This window comes from Trichosurus vulpecula, chromosome 7, assembly GCF_011100635.1.
Source record: "Trichosurus vulpecula isolate mTriVul1 chromosome 7, mTriVul1.pri, whole genome shotgun sequence".
NCBI lineage: Eukaryota > Metazoa > Chordata > Mammalia > Diprotodontia > Phalangeridae > Trichosurus > Trichosurus vulpecula.
The window spans coordinates 85,423,728-85,448,246 of record NC_050579.1 but is presented as its reverse complement, the minus strand read 5'-3'; the positions used below and the strand labels follow the sequence as shown (position 1 = coordinate 85,448,246).

Here is a 24,519-nt window from a genome sequence, read left to right as displayed (position 1 = left end):
GATAAATCAAGAGATAATAACTTTTCTCATGGAAGCTTTTTAAATTTTCTAGAAGGGACAAGACAGTATGTTTTAGGGTAAGAATAAATACAAGGATTGTAAAGACAAAAAGAAAATACCTTCAGTAGAATCACTTTTTCTTAAATGTGCTTACTTTAATCATTAGTGAACAGAGTACAAGAAATTAAGATGCCTACTAAAAACTCATTCAAATTAGAAAAAAGAAGGCTATTGGAAAAGAGCAAGTATTTTCATATTTATAATTCTCACAATGAGTAGAGATTAAAAAATGGCACTGATAAATATTCGTAAATTTGTTTTTTATTTCATAATTTGTTGTAAGAACAAATTGGCAATGCTACTTTATGGATAGCATTTTGTGACTAATAATTTTTATGTGTACTTCAAAGGTTCTTTCTTGTACCTAAAACTTTTTTTTTCATTTGAAATTAATAAAAAATAGCTTAGTAACTACCTCTTGACCTTTATATTGGATAAACTATGATGGTTCCCAAAGGTAATTTTGTCATTTTTCACATTACCAAAAAAAGACACTAAGTATGACATTAAAATGAAGCAAAATGATGTTTTCAAGCAATAATTATATTTGGTTGGAAAAGAGAAGCGAGCAAAGAGCACCCTGATAGAAAAAGTTCATTACCTCCAGCTCTTAATTGGAGGAAAAAATCCACAAATAATAAACTGCTCAACAGATAACAGTAAATTACACAATTTGCCATTTTAATACATAGGCTTGCTTAATGCTCATTGAGGTTTTTCTAGAGCCAGATCATAAGAACAAAAATTATGTTTCCTCATAGTGAGGGAGTATTCAAGATCAGTTTGGTTCTGTTGGCCAGTTTCTTCTCTCTTGGCTGCCTTGGGCTAAGAAGAGAACAATAGTTTCCCAGCCTAATGTACTGAAGATTTGTGACAAAATAAACTTTTCGGTATTTGTCTCTTTTAAAATCTACGAGACACCAAATTTTCACATGGGAAAAAAGGAAGCCTTGTCTTCTATCCACAAGCTCAGCAGTGATACAAGCAGCACTCCTGAGTGTGAGCTAATCCATATTAAAATGTAATTAAAAAATATTTAACAAAATAAATTACAATGCAGTAGAACATAGATAATATTAATATGTGACTTCCTAAGTCATGATGCAGCCCTATAGGTAGGTTTTAGTGTTTCTATTGGAATTTGACACCACTCATATAAGATACCATTTATTTAGATTAAAGACCTCAAAAATACCTTTTCTTGCCTGTTATACCCAGGGAGAAGTGACTTAGCTGCTCAGTGTCCCAGACAATCAACAAGACTATAATTTGTAGACAAGTTGCTAATGTGCCTGGAAGGGGTCTCCATACTGGGAATTTACTATGCTAATGAAATCACAGGACCCTCTATGTCTTCCCTTCTCCTCTCCCACTTGCTCCATCAAATGACCTTTTTTTGTTTTGTTTTGAATATTTGAGACCAGTGTTAACCAGTATATATTTTTTGAGCTAAATCTTTTTTTTCTAATAGTATATCACCTCTAGAGACTGGTTAGATGGCAAAGAATATGTGATGCTTTCAAACCCAAATTATCAATATGGCTTTTATTCTTCATTGAAAAATAAGCTAACTATGATTTTTAAAATTAACTTAATCATATAATATCTCTAAATATTCTCAGGAACAATTATAATAATCTTTTAATAATGGAACACCTTTTCATTTTTCTCATAAAATTCCCTCCTTTTCCTGCATTTTTAGTACCATTGATAACTGATTTAGTAACTTTCTTTTAATTAGGATTTCCGCACTGTTTGAGGACAGAGTTCCTCATAAAAGTTACCATATTCACCTAGCCTTTTCGATAAAGATACTTATCTACTTAAGTCCCAAAGACCAAGGTTACTAATCATTCTGTTCTCTAAGTTTTCAACAGTGCTTAATCATAGACTCACATTGTGAGAACTGAAAAGTCAAGTTTTCCTAATAGTTTTCAGGTCCATGTTTAGCTAACACTGAGGTATTATCATGAGCTATTGTCATCTACTCTCTGGTACTCATTTTTGTCTGAGATTAGGAAAAGGTATAATCATTTAATTCAGTGTTTTGAATAAGATTGGTTTTATTATCGCTGATCTTAGAATGAGGTGGTGCTGATATTCAAGGGCAGTTTTGAGGAATGGCTTCAACATTTTGGTTGAATACTACCCTTGTGATGAGTTTTTGGGGAAGAAATGGAAAATGTCACACAGAACATGTAGGAGTGAATAGGTTTTAATTGGCATCATTGATGGAAACTATCACATTACCATGATCTGTTAGAATTAAAATGTAAAAAAACTATGTTAAAGGTTAATTTATTCCTCTCCTTTTTAAAGTATTTTCAGCCAGATCCCAGTAAAGGATGAAGATTTTTTTTCTAATATTACATATCTGGAAGTTGAAATTTAAAATTTTATTATTAACAGTTTCATTAGTAACTAACTGATAGTTTAATGGCAGTTTTAGCATTGTAGTGTTTCACTAAGTATCAAAACTTCACTACCGTTAAAAGGACTGTTAAACCAATGGTTTACTAACGTTAATGCTAACAACTTTACATCTTTTAAAATTCCTTCAATCTGTTGAAATTAAAATGAAGATATTTTTCTTCTTGCTATTTCTATAATCTAATAATTGAATAATATTTGAACATTCCTTTATATATTTTAGTATTACAGAACTAAGTGGTTAGATACCACACCTCAAGTTTAATACAAAATAATCGACCATATCCAACTATCTGCAAACTTGTTGCAAAAATGAAAGTAGGTTCACATATCTTTTTAACTCTCTGGGGCTCAGTTTCCTTAGCTTGTAAAAAAGAGATTTGGGCTGGATGACCTTAAAAAGGTCCCTTTAACTTTTATATTATGCTATAAATATTGACATCATTTTAAACTACATATATAGTTTGTGTGAATGTGTATATGTGTGTATGTATATGATATATACATATATAAACATGTTATTTATAATTACATATGCACACATACATTATTTTTATTTATGTATGTGTATATGTATGTGTATGCATACGCATATGTATGTATATGTGTGTGTATTTATATAACAAAGTTAATTTATTTCATACGTCCTGAAGCCTCAAGTTCAAGGAAATATAATCTTGAATTCAGTCATCTGTTGTCTATGCCTCGACTAATCTGTAAAGGGAGAGGACCAAAATTCTTTAACAATTTCTTCTGAAGAGTGTGACAGAAGACTAAAATTTATGTAGTATTAAAAAGACATTTGGGGCAAAGGGTGTGATCACATAGCTGGAAAAGAGTGGAGATCATTGGAGAAACCAGATTTGATTTATGGAAATTCTCTGTCACACCTTATGAAAATGCATGCATTCCATATGGCATAGTGAATGACACATACATTCACATTAGTCTTAATGTGGATCTCAATATAAACCAGTTTACCATTTGACAAAAGAAAAAATAAATATTTAAATAGTAGTAGGAGGAAAAATAGCTATTTGATTTCCCATCATTTATTGGGCTTTGCAAAATAGCATGTTTAATTGGGCTTTTAAAATGTATTACATTCACGAGATTGGAAAGCAACTTGTACGTGGGGGGGGGGAGAGAGAGAGACATGATACATAACCTCAGTAAGGTTATCCTAAGATCATAAAGTTTTAGAGGTGAAAGGGACCTTAGAGATTATTTAGCCCAACTCCCTCCCTCACTTTACAGAGAAGGGAGCAAACCCAGAGAGGCCACATGAGTTGCCCATGGTCACACACCTAGTAAGGGACAAGGCTTAGATTACAAAGACTTCTTATTCTAAATTCATTGTTACTGTTAATTGTTTTTCTGTTATACCATACCACTTAAAATTTTTACAGTCTATTTTTAGGTTCTTGCATAATTTCTTAATAAATAAAAAAATTGAAGTATCTCAAAAAATTTTGAGACACCCCTTATTCAGTAATGAATTGCTGAACAGTATCATTATTTAGAGCATTAGAATAGCAGTCATGCAACTTGTTTTCTTAGTTAAGCTCTATGTTACCCAACTTGATTTGAGCTTGGGGAAGTCACTTTTTAACCTCTTGAGTACTCATTTAATGCGATAAGAAATTTTTTATCATTTTCTTCCTTACTGCTGTTGATTTTTCTATTGGCAGAATTAAATGCAAGAAAATTTGTGATTATGAGAATAAAGTTTCAGGTATTATTTGAAATTATCTAAAATTATTTACTGTGGCTGTCCTGCCTCACTGATTTTAATCTGGTATGTCTTTTCCGACTTTTGTATGTATATGTGATATGTCTCAGTTGTGGGCTTTCTTATATCTCTTCTCCTAAAGCAGTTGTTTTCACACAAATTAAAGTCAAATCTTTGTTAGTTACAGGATGAAGAACGCAGACGGCAACAACAGTTAGAAGAGATACGTAAACGGGAAGCAGAAGACAGGGCCAGACAGGAAGAAGATCGTCGGCGCCAGGAGGAGGAGCGAGCCAAGCGAGATGCTGAAGAAAAGGTCATGGTCCTCTGAGGGCGGCTAGAATTATCAACTTAGCCCAAACATAAGTGTTTGGCTTGGGCACGGGGAGATAGAAATTACATGTCCCTAAGATGCACATGACAAAAACAGGGCCTGGATGCCCAACTTTTATTATCGGACCACAAACTTTAACCCAGTCTGGCTCCACCTACCTCTCTTCTGAACTTTGTCTCCAAGCTCCTTTATCTCTCTCAAGCGCTTGAACTCAATACTTGATCTGTTCAGCAAGGGGCCTCTGTCTAAAGAATCCATTTAACCTGGGCTTATAACCCATATCTGACACTAGTAGCATGTTGTTGTTATGGTGATACTTGTTCATTTTTATTTATTGAACATGAAAAAGTTTAATTTACTAAGTTAACTCAGTGCTGGAGATCTTATTCTATTCGAAACAGAACAATGACAAAATTGAAAGAGGAAGATTTAATTTTAGAATGTTAACCTGCTTAATCTGCTCCAAAAAAAAAAAGTATTTGTTGATTTCCAAATGGTAGCTGTTTCACTCAAGCAAACCCCTTCCTTTGAATTACATTTTGAAGTAGCAAAGAATTTTAGCAGATATTCTCAGGAAATGGGAATCTCACATTGTCCAGATCTTGGTTTCTTTGCATCTTGTGCTCTTTTGAGTGAGCTTAATATTAAAATACTAAGTATATCTTCCTTTTGCCGAGGCCCTTTGATGTAAGAGAAGTTCTAACCCCACCACGTTTTGCACTGTTTGGTTTGTTCTGAGATCACTGCTTGTTGCTGTATGTGATTTTGGAGAAGCTGTTTTCTCTGTCTCTTTCCTTCTAAGAAGCCTCTGATTCTCACAACTTCGTATGAGGAAAACTCTATCTATGATCATTCACCATTTCTTCATTAGTTCAATGAAGTATATTAGTAGGAAATACAAAATAAAGTAATTCTCAGGAAATATTTGGTCAAAATGGAATCTCTTAAAACATGAAGCAGTCAAAAAATAAAATCATTGGAGCATTCATTTAAAAGAGAGTTGGAGAAAATACCATAAGGAACCATACCTGTGTATTGCAATAGATGATTCATGTCTGTTATAGGCCTTTACTCTCTCTTAACCTTTATGATAAGTGCTTTGCAGTGGATCCAAACAGCTTGTGGGATATTCTCAAAAAGATCCAGCATTCAAGATTAGTTCTGACTATAATCAATTTATATTTGTAAATGGAAACTGATGGTCATTATAAGAACTACAGACCAAAGGAATTAAGACTGGCAAAACCAGAACCAGTCAACATTCTGGATATTTTGTGGTCTTATGCTAATCCATGGAATTCCCTTTTCTGGCTGTTTTTAAGGATTGAACTTTTTCAGTTCAGTGCTAACTCGACTATCTTGTATTCTTCAAGACTCAAAAAAAAAAAAAAACCTTCAGTAAAACCTGTACAACTACCAAGAGCTTCATCTGCTTTAGGTACAAAGTTGTAATAGCCTAGACATTTGCCAAATGATAGTCTGTAGTTTTAGCATCAGAATATCACACAATCAGAGAGGAAGCAGTAGGAGAAATTACGTTGAGCAGGACTTTGGCTTTGATTTTGAATATACATCCTCAAACTTCCCTAAATATGTTGACTGCAATTGTATTTAAGCAACTACTGCTATATTTGGTGATGGGTCAGTGAAACTGGGAGTTGGAAGTGTGTTATACTGAGGTTGTCCAAAATCAATGGCTTTGCTTTGTTATAGAAGAAGATTGTTATTTGTTGGTTAGAATAAAGTTTTCTTGTGTCATACAATTATATCTGCTTGTGAGATATTGTATCTCAAAAAATAACTGGAATTTTGCTAGAAATTAACCTAAAAAATCTTGGTTAAGTAAAAGATGGCAGCTAGTGAATCATACTGAGTTCCCTTTTGAATGCTGTGGGAACAGCCTAGTATTGGCAGGCAGCAAACTGGCTTACTTAGTGATTGCATAACGTGTATAGGTATGACACTGCATTTGATGATTTCTCTAGGAATATTTTGCCATATGAGGATAAGATAAAATATCTTCACTGCATTATTTCCTCAACATGAATCTGTTAGCTCCTGAAGATAACTGTTGTTTATTAGGAATGAGAAGATGTTGTATTAAAGGGAACATCAGAGATTGACAGATAATCTATCCAGAACTTAAATATATTTAGAAATTGAAGCATTTTTCTGTGCCATGAAAGGAGAAGAAACAGGCAAAAAATGGAGCTATAAATTTTATTCTCATGTCAAAAGAACCCCAAAACTTAGGAGTCTTTGGTAAAAATGAGTTTGGAAAATGTTTGTTTTTCCAATATTTAGTACTGAAAAGTTTTCCAAGCTAAGGATACAGCTTTTGTTTCAAAAATAATCTCAACACGTCTTCCTTATTTCACCTTCACCTTCTTTGAAGCTTTTGTCAATCTTTAAGAAAATGTGCTATTATATTTTTAATTGTGAAAATAGCTAATTTCATTAACACACACTGTCAATTACAGTCTGTGCAGATGTATGTCAAAAATGTATCATGTGTGTCAACATTCAAATTTCTTGTTCCTGTTGCTATTAATGCCTAACTTTCATTGTCTGTCTATTAGGGAGCATGTTAAGTTTTGAAATATGAATTAAGAACTGTGGAAAGCATGTGTTGCTTACCTGGGAGAAATTGCCTTTTCAATTCACATTTTTCTATTAAATACCCTTTGAAAAACAGGAGGTAAGCTAGATAATTAAGTTTTAAGAAATGTATTTTCAAAGAATAGTTATAAATCTGAATTTACTTGGGCTTCATGGAAAATATCTTATAAAAATAGCTTAGAAGTCAATACTTCTTAAAATGTCATTTATTAGAACCCTAACTATATAGCCTATTTATAGGCTTTTTTTTTCCCCCAGGTTGTTTGGGTTTTTTTTTTTAAGTATTTACAACAGCAGGTAAGTTAATATTCATGCTTTAGTTAGAAATGGTCTCTTGCAAATGAATAGAAAAGCAAAAGTGATGGAATAATCATAGATTGGGCTAGCTGTGACTGTGATGGGTCTTCCAGGCCTCCCTATCCTGTCAGGCAGGATTGTAACTAAACCAGAAATGCAGAAGCTTTCTTATTTCAGAGAACAAGATCTCCAGGATGATCTGAACATTTTTATAGTTGATGTGTTGTTTTACATTATAAATGGATCCAGCATGGTTGTAGAATGGTTTTGGATGGTTCAGAAAATCCCCTGTTCTGCCATAGTTGGGTCTGCTTCATGTTTCTTCCTTGTCTGATCTTTCCACCTTTGTTTATTCCCGCCCACAGAGGCGACAGGAAGAAGGGTATTACAACCGTTTGGAAGCTGAAAGGCGCCGACAGCATGACGAGGCGGAGCGGAGGCTGCTGGAGCCTGATGAGCCTGGTCTGTACAGACCGCCACTTCCACGGGACTATGAACTCCCACCCCCACCCCCTTCATCTAATGCTCCTCCTCCCCCACCTCAACGAAACACCTCTTACCTCAAAACACAGGTCCTCTCCCCTGACACGGTATACACTGCCAAGTTTGTTGCATACAATGATGAGGAGGAGGAGGAGGAGGAGAACTCCAGTCTAGCAGGTCAGGATAAGTACTCCTGCACGAGAAAATCTTATGGGGACTTCCCTCCTGCCGCCCTTAAACCGCAGCAGCCCTCCTGTCAGCCGCGCCCAGTCTCCGATGGCATCTATCTTTCCAACTCATTCCAGCCACCCTCGGTCAATGCCAACAGTACTGCTTACAAAACAGGCCAGCCCCCTCCCCCACCAAAAAAACCGAGTTTCTACCATCCCAGCAGCTCAAAAGGTAGAGATAAGAAACAAAACTGAACAATCAAATCTTTTTCCTTTCTACATATTTGGCATCTCTCTGCATACTTTGCACTGTGATACTGTAGATATAGATGATCACTTATTTTGTGATTTTGATTTCACCTGATCACTGGTCTCAGCATGGTGATCTCCTTCTAACTTCAAATGTAATGTCTGTGTGAATTTTTCTTTTTTAAATGTTCAAATTCTATCCAGTTCCTTTTATACTTTAAAAATTCACATCTTTGATCAAATGAAAACAATCAATCCTTCTCAATTACTCCATAATCTGTTTGAAGTACTGTTGGTCTTGGCTTTCATTCTCTACTTCTTTAAATAATCTTGATATTTGGTGAAATGAGCACCTTTTTCATGCATTTTGGTGACATAAAGATACACTGTTTGCCAGTATTACAGGCACTTGTATTAAGCTTTTCATTACTTCACTCAAGGCAGAAGGACTCTTCATTCTGGGTGCATTAGGCCTTCCAGTGACTCTTTTTTGCTTTTGAAAATGGTGCATAAAATGGTGCCTTGAGATTTCCTGGGCGTAGGGAGAGAGCACTTTGTTAGCTAGGTAGACCAGCAGTCTATCCCAACACTAATGCAGGCTGCTTCATGGTGGGGTCAGAAAACCCCTCTCTCATTGATGCTTTTCTTTCATCTAGTCTCTTCCCTAATTTACCTCTTTTTTGATTCTTATCTTTGTATTCTTAGTACATGGCAGCAATGATCACAAGATCTTACTAGAGATATAGTTGCATTTATTATAACCCTTGTAGTTGACTGTAGATCGCTACGATACTTCTGACTGTACCAAGACTTGTAAGCTCTCCTACACACAAGCACAAAGGTTAGAGGAAAATTTTAAATGTTTTGTATTCAAAATAGAACTTCAGTCTGAAAGAGTCAGACATCAGCTGTTTAGCCTGGTTTTACTACCTTAAAGGAAATTGGGATTCTAATGATAAATTTTCTTAGATATAAAAAATTTTTCATGTATTCAGTGAGTTTTATGAGATTTTTCTGAACAGCGTAATGCATTGAAACCCAATATGAAGCCAAAGCATTAACTTCAAAATTAAGAAATATGTTTCTGTTTTTAATTACCTCAGACGTAGTTCATTTAATTCATTATAACTGTGGCTTCTACTAATGTAAACCAGTCTTGGAAAAATTTATCCTCAGTTTTTCAGATTGGTACTTGTATCCTACCTGAGGATTCAGAATGTAATCAAAATTAATTTTCAGGCATTTCAAGTATTTGAAATAAATCTCCTTGTGGATTTTTTAAGTTCTTAACCCCTAGCATGTATATATTATATAGAGAGATGACACACAAATGATATTTTAAATAAAAACACTAGATTCATCAAATTACAAACAAAATTGTGACTATTTTATTAACACCACATATTAATTTGGAGTTTTGGTACCACTTAAGGAATATTGTAGTTAGATTTCTCCTTTTAATCCTCGTAGCTTTTAGTCATACCACTAATCTTTATTTTATTTCACACTTAAAATATCACAGAGGCGCAGGTTATGTCCTGCATCTGATTGCTCGAGCTTCTCTGAAGACTCCCTTCGTAAAGTACAGTCGCTTGCCCCAATCGCAGAACTCCTTGTGCACCTACCTTGTCACCTCTCCATCTCACCTCTCCATCTCACTAATGTCATGTTGCAGATTTCTGCAGCTGTGCTGTCTGTTATTTGCGCTCACTTTGCCAACGCACGCTTCTGCTGTTTGCACTTGGTTCCTTCCACTGAATAGTTTGCAGAATGAGGATGTGTAAAGGGGTATTCCAGCATAACAACTGAGAACTTAACTTCCGATTTTATTGATTGTGATTATTAGCTCTATAAATTAATTTGTGCCAAATACAGAATTACTTTGTATGTTCACCTTAGAACATGAAATGTGTTGTTATTAACATAAAAGCTGAAAATATTGAAGAATTGACATTTCTAGCAGTGGAGGAAACCAACATTGCTTCTCAATCAAGGCTCACAAGATATAACACAATATTCTGAAAAAGAAGTTACTTAGTTGAAACAAATTGGAAAGGCGATATTGGCATAGTATTTCTAACAACTTGTTAAAATGTGAGATCCTTGACCTTCATTGGTTTTGAAAATACAGCATTTGAAATTGAGCTGAGTCAGTGTTTAGTCTTTTGGGTCTTTGATGAGGATGATTTGCTACCCAGTAATTCCAAGTGAACTTTACTAAATCAGAAATAAAGATGCAGTGCTGAAAAACCGGTAATAATGGAAGGACTGAATTTTTCCCCCTCAAAATACATTGGATAAGAATAACGAATGAATGTTCTGACAAACCAGTCTTTTTTTTTTTTAAGTAGGAGATGCATATTAAAATTTATCCATTTTTGCACACACATTCAAGCAACGATTTGAAATCACAGTATTTAAACAGGTTGTTTATTTTTTTTTAATTTTTTTAACCTATGGATAGATACTTGGGAAGAAAACTCCTCTCAATCAGGGACATTTCTGTTAGCTTTTGTTGATTTTCCACTCAATAACATTTAAGGAAAGTCACATGTAAATTTTTTTTCCAGTTTCCATATGTGTATTGTAGAGTGAATAATATTTACGTGCATGCATATATTCCTTTAATTGAAGGGGTCAAAGCCCTTTATAAGTGTAACTATTAAGAACTTACTGGCCTGCACTTAATACCACAATTATAAATATATGCAATTGCTTCTCACATATAGCCAAAGTTAATTTTTAGGAGAACTTTTTGGGTGTAGTACTTTGATTGCTCACATCACCAGAATATGTAAATTTGCAAATCATGTTCAATGGATTATTCAAATGGGCCATGTCCATAGGCCCCCTTTTTGTTCAGTAATTCCAAGATCTGGTTATTTCTGAGGCATTGCATCTTTATCATAAAAATACATTTTTGGCATATTTCTTAACCCTGTCATATATGTGTTTATTTATCTCTCTCTCTGTGTTCATTTGCAAAAGGACCAAACTCTTACACTGGATCTACTGGAGCAGTTGTTGGTGCCCATGAGGTTTACAGGGATCCAAGAGAGAAACGATCTAAAAGGTATATGGTGTTAGTTTTTCCAAAAAGGGAACTCTTCTGTGACATTGAGTATGTCCTTGAAATTCTCTCCCTCAATTTTTGTAAAGCTGACTGAAATTGAAGCTGTATCATTGATTCTGTTATCCAATGATAGTTCTCTCCATTTACGCCAGAGGACGGTAACTAGTTATGATCGAGATCAGATCACCCCTGATGTGTACAGATAGAAAAACAGGTAGCATTGATGTCATTGTCAAGTGCCTATTATGGGCCAGATATGAGGCTAAATTAAGTGGGGATGCAAATAAAGGTAGCAACCCCCCAACTCTCAAGGGGCTCACAGTCAAGTGGGGGAGACAGTATTGAGTAATTGTATGCAAAGAAGCTGTATGGACAGATTGAATTGGGGATAGACTTATCAGGAAACAATTAGGATTGAGGAGGACAGGGAAAGGCTTCTTGGCAGAAAGTGAAACCTTAGCTGAGACTTAAAGGGAGCCAAGAAAGCCATGCTGTGGAGAGAGGTGGGAGAGAGTATGAGGAGCAAACAGGGAAATGGCCAGTGTCCTTGCATGGCAGAGTATGTGGAGGTGAGAATAAGCTCTAAGAAGACTGCAGAGATAGGAAGGGACTAGGTTCTGCAGGGCTTTAACAGATCTGGAATAACATTTTCTCCTTAGAGCCAGGCTCTTGTAAGCATACCGAAGGGTGAGATAGGTGTGCCTAAATTTAATCAGGGAAGTCATAAATAGTATCCCTATAGAATGGGGCTTCTTAGAAATTCACTCAGAGGTCTTTTGGGATGTTATAAGTCATGTCTAATATATAATGTCCCTTCGGTTAAGCCTGTTAACCTTGCAGAGCTTACCTAGTTGTTAAAAATTAGTTACTTGACATATTCGAAGAAAAATTCCACATGTAGCTCAGATTTACTTTGAGACTGGAGTGAAAAAGTGATAGCAATAAAACATACCTTTCTGTCTTTTTCTTTTTGTGGCCTTAAGTACAGCCAAGCAGCCTTTGTTAGGATCATTTCCACACTGAAGAGCTATTTACTTTGCAATAAAAATCAAAATTCTGCCTCCTTGAAATTCCACTTGGTCTCCCAGAATTTAAATTCTTACCAGTAGTATTAGGAACTGAATCATTTTGATAAGTGGTACCTGAGGTTTAATATTATTTTTCTTCCCTTTTAGCCAAGATGCAGATTTACCTGGAGTTTCTGGAGCCCCTGAAAATTTGACTTTCAAGGAGCGTCAGCGTCTCTTTTCTCAGGGCCAAGATGTATCCAATAAAGTAAAGGCTTCTAGGAAATTAACAGAACTGGAAAATGAACTGAATACAAAATAAGAGAAGAGAAAAGGAGATAGAGGGGAGAGGGGGGAGGCAGGCACCTTACTGGATTTAGCTGGAAGTTCTCCAAGTATAAAGGATTTACAGGAATGGGAAGGAGGACAAAAGAGGAAGGAGAGGAGTCTTGGTTTTTGTAAATTAATTTTGTGATTCCTCTGTTTCTTAAACTGTTAATTGAGGATTAGAGATGTTGCAATACATGGAAGATTGATTATTTACCAAGAACCCTGTGGTTTATACTGTAAAAGCACTGTAAAATTATATTTTAATGATATGAATCACATGAAGGTAACTGTCTCTTTTTTCTTTTTAAAGAGGGAATAATTCTTCACTCTACCCTCTTCTGTAACTGAAAATGTAGCATATGTTGGAGAAGTTTTTTTCTTGGTCTTTCACAACACTTTGTTTTAGCTGCTGAGCAGAGGGAGAGAGAAGATAGCTTGAACTGCCCCAATTATTCTGTGCACTATCTGTCGAGGCTTATACATTGTTTTACAGGAGAGTTTGTCTGTGATTTGATTTTATCTCAAAAGAGATAACATACTAGTGTTTAATGTATATCACATACTATTTATCAGCTGCTGCCCAGCATATCCTCTTGGGTGTATCTAAAGGACACTAACTGGGGCCCCCTTGGCCCTAAATAGTCTTTATTCTCTGTATAGTAATTTAAAATAAAGCAATTTTGACTTAGTTATTTTAAGCGAAATGAATGCACACCTGAAAAATCATTCCACCTCATGTCAAAGCAAATGCCCCCTGGTGTATACAAAGTATTTGTTTACAAGTAAAATCCAGAAATAAGGAAGTTATAGAGATAGTCACTTGGAATATTTTGTTTTTAGCTTTATTTTTTTTTAATGTCAGAATAGTTTTAGAATAAGAAGGAAGAGATAGTAAGTTGCTGTCATGGTGTTCTCATAGCTTAGGACCAAAATTTTTAAGTTTTTAAGTAAATGCCCCACAGGATATATCATCAGCATGCTTCCTGTGTCTAGGAATAAAGTGAACGAGAAGAAGGGAAGATTAAATTGTAAAATTTCAAATACCACCTGTTGTTGGAAGAATAAAAATTATGTAAATGAAATGGATTTATTTTGTGTTTCTAGAAAACCATCACATATACTGAGAAGGAAGAAATTTTAAGTAAGTTGTCTTCATGTCTGACACCTGTAGTATCCTATTACATTATTTTATGTACTGTAAAAACAGTAAGACACATCTTGGCAGTTCAAGCTATTTTTTCACACTATGATATCCTTATTTAATTTTAAATTGTTACTGTATTTCATCACTGTCATTTCTTCAGCTATGGGATATATGGCTGATGGTGGGGATAAGTTTTTTTTTTCAATGTGTGATGTTAAAAATGATATATATTGTAATTCCAAACAAATTTTCTATATGACAAAACCCTGTTGTGGGTTTTACATGATTTTTCTGTACCATATTGTTCTCTTATAAATATATATTAGGGGAAAATGCACACTTCCATATTTAAAGGGTAGGGATTTTCACTGCCTTAGAAAATTAATCGCTTTTAATAAGAGTTGTATGATAAATGAAAATGAATGAAAAATTTGGGTGTAAATATTTTTTACATCTTCCAGTTTCTTATTTTAAAGTGTGCTTTTGCCATTTCAGCTGTTCAATATGAAGTATGAAAGTAAGCTGGTTCAAAGTGTTTATGAAGGATTTGCATGCTTATCCTGTCTGAAAAATCAGGAAAAGCAAGCCCCTCCCAAATATCTTGAGAACACTAGCAGCCTAACAATGACTAAAAATTCAGCACTTTTCTTTAAGGAAAAATTAATGCTATGGATGAATTAACATTTTTCCTCCCAGTACCTAAAACAAAGATTAGTGCAAATAACAACAAAACCACCATATAAATGTCTATTTATACATACTACAATATAATAATAAAGTTATATGTAAGTATGTATGTATCTAGGAACCATAACATGCTTTAATCAAAAGTGGATTTGGCCATCATTGGGCATTCAAATAAAATGTGAATATATATATGTAAAAGTGCTTTTCATAATTGTTTATGCATTATCATGAAAAAAGCATCAAAACTGCTGTAGTTTCCCATTTCTACTGTATTTCACTTACAAACTATTTTTAATAAACTTTGTATGTATTTAAGTGTCGTATTTTATTAAATTTAGATCCTACTTAGAGTTTATATTCCCAAAAAAAGTCCTTTTGGCATTTTGTTGCAGAATACTAAGTGCTGCCACAGGATGTAGTAATAGCTAATATTTGTGTATAAAAAGCATTCTACATAATATATTTCTTTTAGTCCTCACAATAACTCTGTGGTATAAATACTATGGGCAAATTTCCATTTTAAAATGAGTAAACTGAGTCCCAGACAGGCTGTGATTTGGTCATGATTCAGTTAAACGCCGGAAATGTGACCTACTATGAGAAACCCTGAGGATACAGGGATAAAGAGCCCGTATTTTTCAGGAAGTAGCAAGGGAGGGCAAGGTGGAGGGCGAGAGAAAACATTACAAATAATTAAATATAAGGATGAAATTACTTAAAAGAATTGGCTTTTTCTGGATTCTCTGTTCTATTTTTTTAAGCTCAGAACGGAGATATTTATTGAAAAGGCATATGACAGTTACTCCTTTTGTTGAAAAGGCATAATGACAGTTATGTGACAAAACACCTCTCCCATAAAACCTGAGTTGCACTTCTTTTTTCTACTTTGCTTAAAAATTCTTTTTTTTAATTTTATTTAATTTATTTAATATATTTAGTTTTCAGCATTGATTTTCACAAGAGTTTAAATTACAAATTTTCTCCCCATTTCTACCCTCCTGCCCACTCCAAGATGGCGTATATTCTGGTTGCCCCATTCCCCAGTCAGCCCTCCCTTCTGTCATCCCGCTCCCCTTCCCTCCCATCCCATACATACATATATATATATACACACACACACACACACACACACACACACACTTGCATATATATGTATATGTATATTCCTTTCAGCTACTATGATACTGAGGTTCTCATGAATCATATAAATCATCTTTCCATGTAGGAATGTAAGCAAAACAGTTCAACCTTAAGTCCTTTATGATTTCTCTTTCTTGTTTACCTTTTCATGCTTCTCTTGATTCTTGTGTTTGAAAGTCAAATTTTCTATTCAGCTCTGGTCTTTTCACTGAGAAAGCTTGAAAGTCCATATTTTGCCTTGGAGCATGATACTCAGTTTTGCTGGGCAGGTGATTCTTGGTTTTAATCCTAGCTCCATTGACCTCCAGAATATTGTGTTCCAAGCCTTTCGATCCCTTAATGTGGAAGCTGCTAGATCCTGTGTTATCCTAATTGTTTTTCCACAATACTCAAATTGTTTCTGGCTGCTTGCAGTATTTTCTCCTTGACCTGGGAGCTCTGGAATTTGGCGACAATATTACTAGGAGTTTTCTTTTTGGGATCTTTTTGAGGAGGTGATCTGTGGATTCTTTCAATTTCTATTTTGCCCTCTGGCTCTAGAATATCAGGGCAGTTCTCCTTGATAATTTCTTGAAAGATGGTATCTAGGCTCTTTTTTTTGATCATGGCTTTCAGGTAGTCCAATAATTATCTCTCCTGGATCTATTTTTCAGGTCAGTGGTTTTTCCAATGAGGTGTTTCACATTGTCTTCCACTTTTTCCTTCCTTTGGTTCTGTTTTATAATATCTTGATTTCTCATAAAGTCATTAGTTTCCACTTGCTCCAGTCTAATTTTTAAGGTAGTGTTTTCTTCAGTGGTCTTTTGGACCTCCTTTTCCATTTGGGTAATTCTGCCTTTCAAGGTATTCTTCTCCTCATTGGCTTTTTGGAGCTCTTTTGCCATTTGAGTTAGTCTATTTTTTAAGGTGTTTTCTTCAGTATTTTTTTCAATGTTTTTTTGGGGGTCTCCTTTGGCAAGTCATTGACTTGTTTTTCATGGTTTTCTCACATCGTTCTTATTTCTCTTCCCATTTTTTCCTCTACTTCTCTAACTTTTCCAAATCCTTTTTGAGCTCTTGCATGGCCTGAGACCAGTTCATGTTTTTCTTGGAGGCTTTTGTTGTACACTCTTTGACTTTGTTGACTTCTTCTGGCTATATGTTTTGGTTTTCTTTGTCACCAAAGAAAGATTTCATAGTCTGAGACTGAATCTGAGTGCGTTTTCACTGCCTGGCCATGTTCCCAGCCAACTTACTTTGACCCTTGAGTTGTTCGGCAGGGTATGACTGCTTGTAGAGTAAAGAGTACTTTGTTCCAAGCTTGAGGGGATGCACCGTTGATTTCAGAGCTATTTCTATACAGCCAGCTCTGCCACACCAGCCCTCCTCCTTCCCCAAGAACCGCCAACCAGGACCTGAGGCAAATCTTTAGCAGGCTCTGAACTCCCATTCTAATCTGCCACTTAATTCCTCCCACCGGGTCGACCTGGAGCCAGAAGTAACTGCAGCTGTAGTTATGTAGCTGCACCACCCCCGCTGCCCCCAGGGCAGTGGCCCAACTGCGAACTCCTTCCACTCTGTCCCCAGCAGCTTTTCCCACTAACCACCTCTGTTGTCTTTGGTGTTTGTGCGTTGAGAAGTCTGGTAACTGCCACAGCTCACTGATTCAGGGCGCTAGGGCCTGTTCCGCCCGGCTCCTGGTCTGGTTGGTCCTGCCACTGCCCACACTGGGCTCCTCACCCCTCCACTCCATCTGGACCTCATCCAGCGACCATCCAAGCTGTCCTGGGCTGGGTCCCTGCTTCCCTCTGCTATTTTGTGGGTTCTGCAGTTCTAGAATTTGTTCAGAGCCATTTTTTTTATAGGTTTTTGGAGGGACGTGGCGGGGAGCTCATGCAAGTCCCTGCTTTCCAGCTGCCATCTTGGCTCTGCCCTTGTTCTATTCTTTTGATCTAATTCTATAGCTCTAGAGACTTTACCGGAGAAAAGGAATCACTTTAGTAAGAGTCGTGTGATAAATATAAACAATGAAAAAATTGGGAGGTGGTTTTTTTTCCTATCTTTTAAGTATCAAATTTGAAAGTTTTTATCATTTTACCTGTTTAATGTGAAGCAAGAATAGGTCAGCTGGTTCAAAGTGGTTCTGAAGGAGCCTACCGGGAGTAGGCTTTCCAGAGGGAGCCTGTCAGAGACCCTCGCCTGCATCCAAGGGATGCAACAACGTCGTTGTTCCACTGCCATCCTAGGGCCCTCTACTCTTTTCTTAGAAATAATTGGTGAGGGACATGGCTGCTGACACTTGAGTGATCAAGAAGTCACTAGCTGCAATCCTGGTCATATATTGGACCACCACTAAGCCTTACCATCTGTATCACTACTGCTCTCCGAGGACTGCTAGTCCTTTATCATCCATCTTGCTGGTGATACTGTGTGCTTGGAGGGATGCATGGATATGTGTATGCATGTACGTGTGTGTGTATGTTGTCCTCCCCTAATTTCCCCGAGACAAGGCTGTCTTTGTTTACGTTTCAGCACAGTTTATGACCATTGCAAGTGCTTTTCCATTCCATTCTTTGTATATCCCTGTTTAATATACACTTTGGAATGGTAGTGCCAAACTAAAATAGCAATTGGGGACCACAACTCTGTACAGAAGGATCCCTGCAGGGGCTGTATGTTGACTTAGTTTTAAAATGTAATGTTATATTTTAATGTGGGTAAGGTGGCACTGGGGAGTGTCATGGGCCTCATGGCCATAGGTTGCATATTTGACACTTCTGCTTCAGAATTTTATTTTTTTGGAGTGGGATAGGCAGGGCAGTTGGGGTTAAGTGACTTGCCCAAGGTTAAACAGCTAGTGAGTGTCCAGTGTCTGAGGCCGAATTTGAACTCAGGTCCTCCTGACTCGAGGTTCGGTGCTCTACTCAGTGCACCACCTAGCTGTCCCAAGAATATATTTTTAATTTTTTTTTCTTTAGGGCAGATCCTTCTTAGACTTTTTTAAATATGTATATTTCTTGGTATTCTTGCCAGTCTAATTGTCTGTTATTGACTTTGTCATTACTTGATCGTGAATTATTGAGGACAAAATTCAAAACCCCTTGCCCCTCCTGAGTCCATCTTGCGTGTGGCATCAAGCCTTCACTGCCCTCCATCTGCTTTCCTTTTCCTTCAGCATCATGGATATGAACAATTTTCTTCCTCTGGATTATCCTGGAATCTTGAGAGTTGTGGGTGTGTCTTTCAACTAGCTCTTCCACTTCTGCTTCCTGCAGTTGCTCCTGAGGAGCTTTTTAGATTATTGAATATTAAGTTGTCCCTATCATTGCCCTTGGGATTCTCAGAATAAAAACATGCACATTTTAAAGTGAGTTGTCTTCATATAGGAGTGGATTTATATGTAAGGATGAGTAGAGAAAAGAAGCTGGTTTGAATAACATTTTCCTGAAATTTCAAGAATACATTCCAAAGACCAGATTGAGCAAAGGAATTACTAGGTTAGAAATCACAGCTGCATAGTAGTATGGGATTTCCAGAACACTTTCATTATAAATGTGAATGGGATTTTTATTTCTAATGTATGAAATTCTCCCCCAAAATTGAACTATTTTTTTTCCAGAGCAGTACCTCTGGAGAGATAATATGCAGTAAACGTTCAAAAGATTTGTTGAGTTTAACAGCTGTGATAATTCACAGCTTTGCCAGCAGATTATTTCCTGTGCTTATCTTCTTACAGTCCCTCCAGTGCTGACCGAGTTTTCTGTCATCTTTGCCAATTTTCTGGATGTGATGTGAAATTTCATCAGCTAAATTTGCAGTTTTCATAGTGACTGAGTGGTTTCATTTTCTTATTGTTATTATGAAGACAACATCTCTGCATCATTTCTCTCTGGAAAATGGCCTTTGCTTGGCCTTTTATTTTCGTTGTCAGTTTTCTATGTCCTGGATATCAGAATTTCACTAATATTTGATAGTGATATTTTTCACTCACCATTTTCTCCTCTTATTCTCTAGGCATTGGTTGTATTTGTGTAAAATAATTTTTCATTTGTCTTCTAGCATTTTTTCGCTTTTTCCCTTGACCCCATGCCCCAGCTACAGGTCAGAATCTATCTGAGATGGCCAGGTGATGGAAAAGCCCACCACCATTAGGAGCATCCTTCCACCTATCCCGACCTTGACTGCTCACAGAGCTTAGATAAGTTGCGAGTCACCAATTTTATGTCTGACTGTAACCACTAGGCCTTATCCTCCTGACATCTGTCTGTCCCTGTCCTTTGACCTTACCAAAGTAACCAAAAGGATTCAACTTGCCATTCTCTGTGATGTGAACCCTTAAGATTTCAAAGTATTTCCACCTACCATGAAACTGAATTTTCTTATACATGTTGTCTCCCCCAGTTAGAGAGTGTTCTCTTTGAGAGCAAGAACTGTTCCCTGGTTTAATACAGTACCAGGTGTTGAAACATAAGTGCTTAATTAGTGGGTTTTTTATTCATTTATTCACTTCTTTCTCTAGAGATCATCTTAAAACATACCTCCTTCCATTTTATTTTCATGTTGTTACCTTTAATATTTTTATTGCATATGCATTTTGAGTTTATTGTATGGTATAAGATGCTGGTTTAAACCAATTTTCTTCAAAGTTTAGTTTTCCCAGCAATTCTTCCTAAATGTGGAGTTCCCCTCCAGAAATGTGCATTTATGAATTTATCAGACTATTGTCTTTTATTTTTGTTCCTTGTCCAAACTAGTCCATTAATATACTTTTTCTGTATATTAGTATCAAATAATTTTGATCATTACTCTATTATAATGTAGCTTAAAGTTTGGTAATGCTTCATTTTGGGGTATACTTTTTCATTATTTCTCTTCAGATTATAGATTTTTTGTCCTCCAAATAAATTTTATTACTTTGTCCAATTCTATAAGGTTTCCTCTTGTTAGTTACTGGTCTAGCACTAAATAAGTACATTAATTTGGGTAGTTTCATAATTGTTATTTGGGCGCAGCATAATCACGAACACAAGGATTTTTTACATTTTCTCTTCATTATCAATTTGAAAAGCAATAGACATGAACATTTCAATAAGAATAGAAAGTTTTGCATCTGAAACTTTCTATCAAGTAGTTTTTTTAAGTATACATTAAATTTCACTTGACAGTTATACAAAACTTAGCTGCTTATATGCATCCCCTGTGTTGCCTTGTTTTCTTCTGTGTGTATTTAACAATTTTCAATAATACTATTGTATCTTTTCTTCACATCAGTATCATTACCCACCACCTCTTCCCCCTGCGAACCCTACCCACAAAGAAATGAGCCATTCCTTTTAACTATAGTAAAGTCTAATCCTCACATTGACCATGTAGGAAAATATACATCAGGTTTTATAGACCTAGTTCATTCATTCATCATCTGTCTCCTAGTCATTTCTTTATGATTCTTAAATCTTTCAAAGTGGATTTCTTTTACATTATCACAGTTACCATGTAAATTGCCCTGGTTTTTCTCACTGTATTCTAGATCAGTTCATGTTCCCAGGTTTCTTTGAATCAAACATTTTCACCATTTCTTATAATAATATTCCATTGCATATCCTTATCCCATTTGTTTAGCCACTTCCCAAATAATAGGCATTCATTTCCAAGAATGTCTGAACAAAGGATAGTTTATGAATGCAATGGACTGTGTTGAAAGGGACAGAATTTTACTGAACAGATTCTGAATGAAGAGCAGAATAGGAAAACCATGTATAAGTGACTCCATTATAAAGGCAAACAACTGTTTGGATCAGTCCAAATTCTGAAAGGCTGAAGATTAACCATTTTTTGGCAGAGAAATGGTGGACCAAAAGTATAGAATAAGATTTTCAGCATGGCTGGTGTGTACTTTTTTTTACTTGACTATACTTATTTGTTGCAAGGGGGAGAGGATTTATAGTGGGAAGAGATAGTAATATTTTTTTTTAAAAAGCGCTACTGAAACTTTTTTTTAAATAGCAGAAAGAAGCCCATAAGAGGACACACAAGCAGGGCAGTGTTGGAACTGCCAAGTTAACTTCAGTGTGTTACAGAATCCCTTCACAGGATGGCATTTTAAAGAAACAAGTAGAAAAGGAGCACCTGATGAGCAGCTTGGATGAGGTTGTAATCTGCACTGCTGGTAGAAACTTGAATTGATGCAACCACAGACCCATGTATATACACTAAATAAAATGAAACCAAAGCTGTGTGTAATGGAGATCCATGGTATCATATGCCAGCCAACAAGAATTTCTTACATATCTACTAAGAACTACTATCCTGGATGCTGAGGATACAAAGATACTATCCTCATCCTTACTCTAATTGGGAGAAGGAAGTAGGGAAGGGGAGAAGTCCAAGAAAGAGGGAAAGGACTGGTATGTACAAAAATTTGTGCAGCAATCTTTGTATGATTGAAAAATGCAAACTAAGGGGACATCCATCAGTTGGGGAATGGCTGAACCAATTATGGTTTAATTATTAATGTCATGCAATGCTCTAGTGCTGTTAAGAAATTATGAAGGAAAATTTGTACGAACCAATGCGGCAAGTGAAGTAAGCAGAACGAGAAAAATTTACACAATAACATTTTAAAGACAAACAACTGTGAAAGACTTACGGACTCTTAATGACCAACCTTTCTTGTAGAGGACATCCTGTCAAAGATGATACTAGAATTGTACAGGATGAAGCATTTTTGGACATGGGTAATGCAGGAATTGGTTTTGTTTCGTTATGCATATTTTTATTTACATGGGTGGTCTGTTTTCTCAAGGGCAGAAAGAAAATAGATATTTTCTGTTGGAAAAAAAATTTTTAATTCTAAGAGGGACAAGTACATATATAGATACGTTGTTGTTCAGCCATTTTTCAGTTGTGTCTGACTCTTTGTGACTTCGTTTGGGGTTTTCTTGGCAGAGGTACTGGAGTGGTTTCCTATTTTCTTCTCCAGCTCATTTTACAGATGAGGAAACTGAGGCAAGCAAGGTCAAGTGACTTGCCCAGGGTCACACAGCTAGTTAGTGTCTGAGACCAGATTTGAACTCAGGAAGATGAATCTTCCTGACTCCAGACCTAGCACTACTTAATGTGCTACCTAGCTGCCCCCTTCCATATAGGTAAATACTGCATATTTATAGTTTAATAAATTCAAATTCAGGGTAGTTCGGGAGAGTAGGCATTTGATGGGGGAGAGAGATCAGGAAAGACAATGCAGAAGCTAAGAAGGAAGTACACCTCAGACACCACAGTCAGTACAAAGGCATGTTCATACGGTACCATGGGAATATGATTAATAGTACAAGTTTACAAGGCACTGGAGATGCAAAACAACTCTTGTTTTCAAAGGGCGTTGCTCCTACTTCTAGTGAGAACTTATGCTGTAGCCTCTATGCTAAAATGTCTGAGACATTTTTGAGGGTGCTCATCTGGATGGAGCTGTGTTCTTATCTGTGTGGATATGCGGTTTACAGCCCTCTGCCCCAATGCTTTCTCATCTGTGATTTGTGTCTGCTGTACTTGTGATTCCAAAACCACATGGGCATCTCAATAAGTGACAGAAGAAGACATTACGACATTCAATATACTAAAAACCTACAAAGTACAGGCATAGAGGGACATTTTTTTAGTATAAAAATTATCAAAAATCAAAAGCAAGCGTCATGTCCTGATGCTATATTTGGAAAATTCTAGAGAATCAGCAAAGATGCTAATTGAGACAATTAGGAGTTGTAGTGAAGTTGCAGACTACAGAATAAACACACACAAATCAACAGCATTTCTTTATGATAATAAAATCTAAGAAGCAAAAATAGGGAAATCTCTTTCCAAATAAGTACAAAATAAAGTATCTGAGGATCAGTCTACAAACAAAGCACACAAAAGACTTGCATAGATTCAACTATAAACGGGCCCTTAAAGAAATCACTTGGGTAGTTAGGGGAATATTCAGTGCTCATGATGAATTGTGCCAATATAAAAAGGACAATACTTCAAAAGTTTAATTATAGTGTTAATGCTATGTTATTAATCATTATCATAGGGATACTTTCTAGGACTTCACAAAATAATTCATTTGAAAAATCAGATCTTTATAATATGCAGGGATATGATGAAAACATGTAGGGATGAAAGGGGAATAGCACTTTCAGACCTCGGTTATCAATAGCATCTGATACTGGTTTTAAAAAACGGATAAGATCAATGAAACAGATTAGGCAAGGGAGAATAAAAATAATGGAACTCAATAACCCAGTGTTTGATAAAGTGGAAAACAAATTACCGAGGAAAGAACTCTTTATTTGATAAAAACGTCTGGGAGAATTGGAAAACAGTCTGGCAGAAATTAGACTGAGATCAACATCATACACCATATTCCACAATACATTCTAAATGGATATGCGACCTTAATATTAAAGATCACACTATTAAAAGATTTAGGAGAAAAGAAGATCATATATACTTACGGTTATGGGTAGCGAGATGTATTCTTAACCAAATAGTTACAAAAGATGAAATATATAACTTTGATTACATGAAACTTAAAAGCTCTGCACAGAAAAATTAATGCATCTGTTCATGGTGGGCAGCTAGGTGGCACAGTGGATAGAGTGTCAGCCCTGGAGTCAGGAGAGCCTGAGTTCAAATGTGGCCTTAGACACTTAGTAGCTGTGTGACCCTGAGCAAGTCACTTGATGCTATTTACCTCAGTTTCCTTATCTGTAAAATGAGGTCACAAAGAGTCAGACAATGACAAATA

General features: G+C 36.0%; 1 protein-coding gene across 18 annotated transcripts in view; it reads left to right on the top strand.

Moving 5' to 3' along the window:
- Positions 1-14,930, top strand: part of AFDN (afadin, adherens junction formation factor) — a 169,763-nt gene extending 154,833 nt beyond the window's left edge. For 7 of the 18 annotated variants that reach the window (XM_036768936.1, XM_036768934.1, XM_036768940.1 and 4 more), the window contains 4 exons: positions 4,410-4,538; positions 7,838-8,357; positions 11,363-11,447; positions 12,623-14,930. In XM_036768936.1, coding sequence (XP_036624831.1) covers positions 4,410-4,538; positions 7,838-8,357; positions 11,363-11,447; positions 12,623-12,776 — 888 coding nt within the window. In that variant the 3' untranslated portion in view covers positions 12,777-14,930. Of the gene's footprint in view, positions 1-4,403; positions 4,539-7,837; positions 8,358-11,362; positions 11,448-12,622 lie in introns of all 18 variants that reach the window. The other 11 variants (XM_036768947.1, XM_036768946.1, XM_036768941.1 and 8 more) reach the window with 5 other exon arrangements.
- The last annotated feature ends 9,589 nt before the right edge of the window (positions 14,931-24,519 follow it).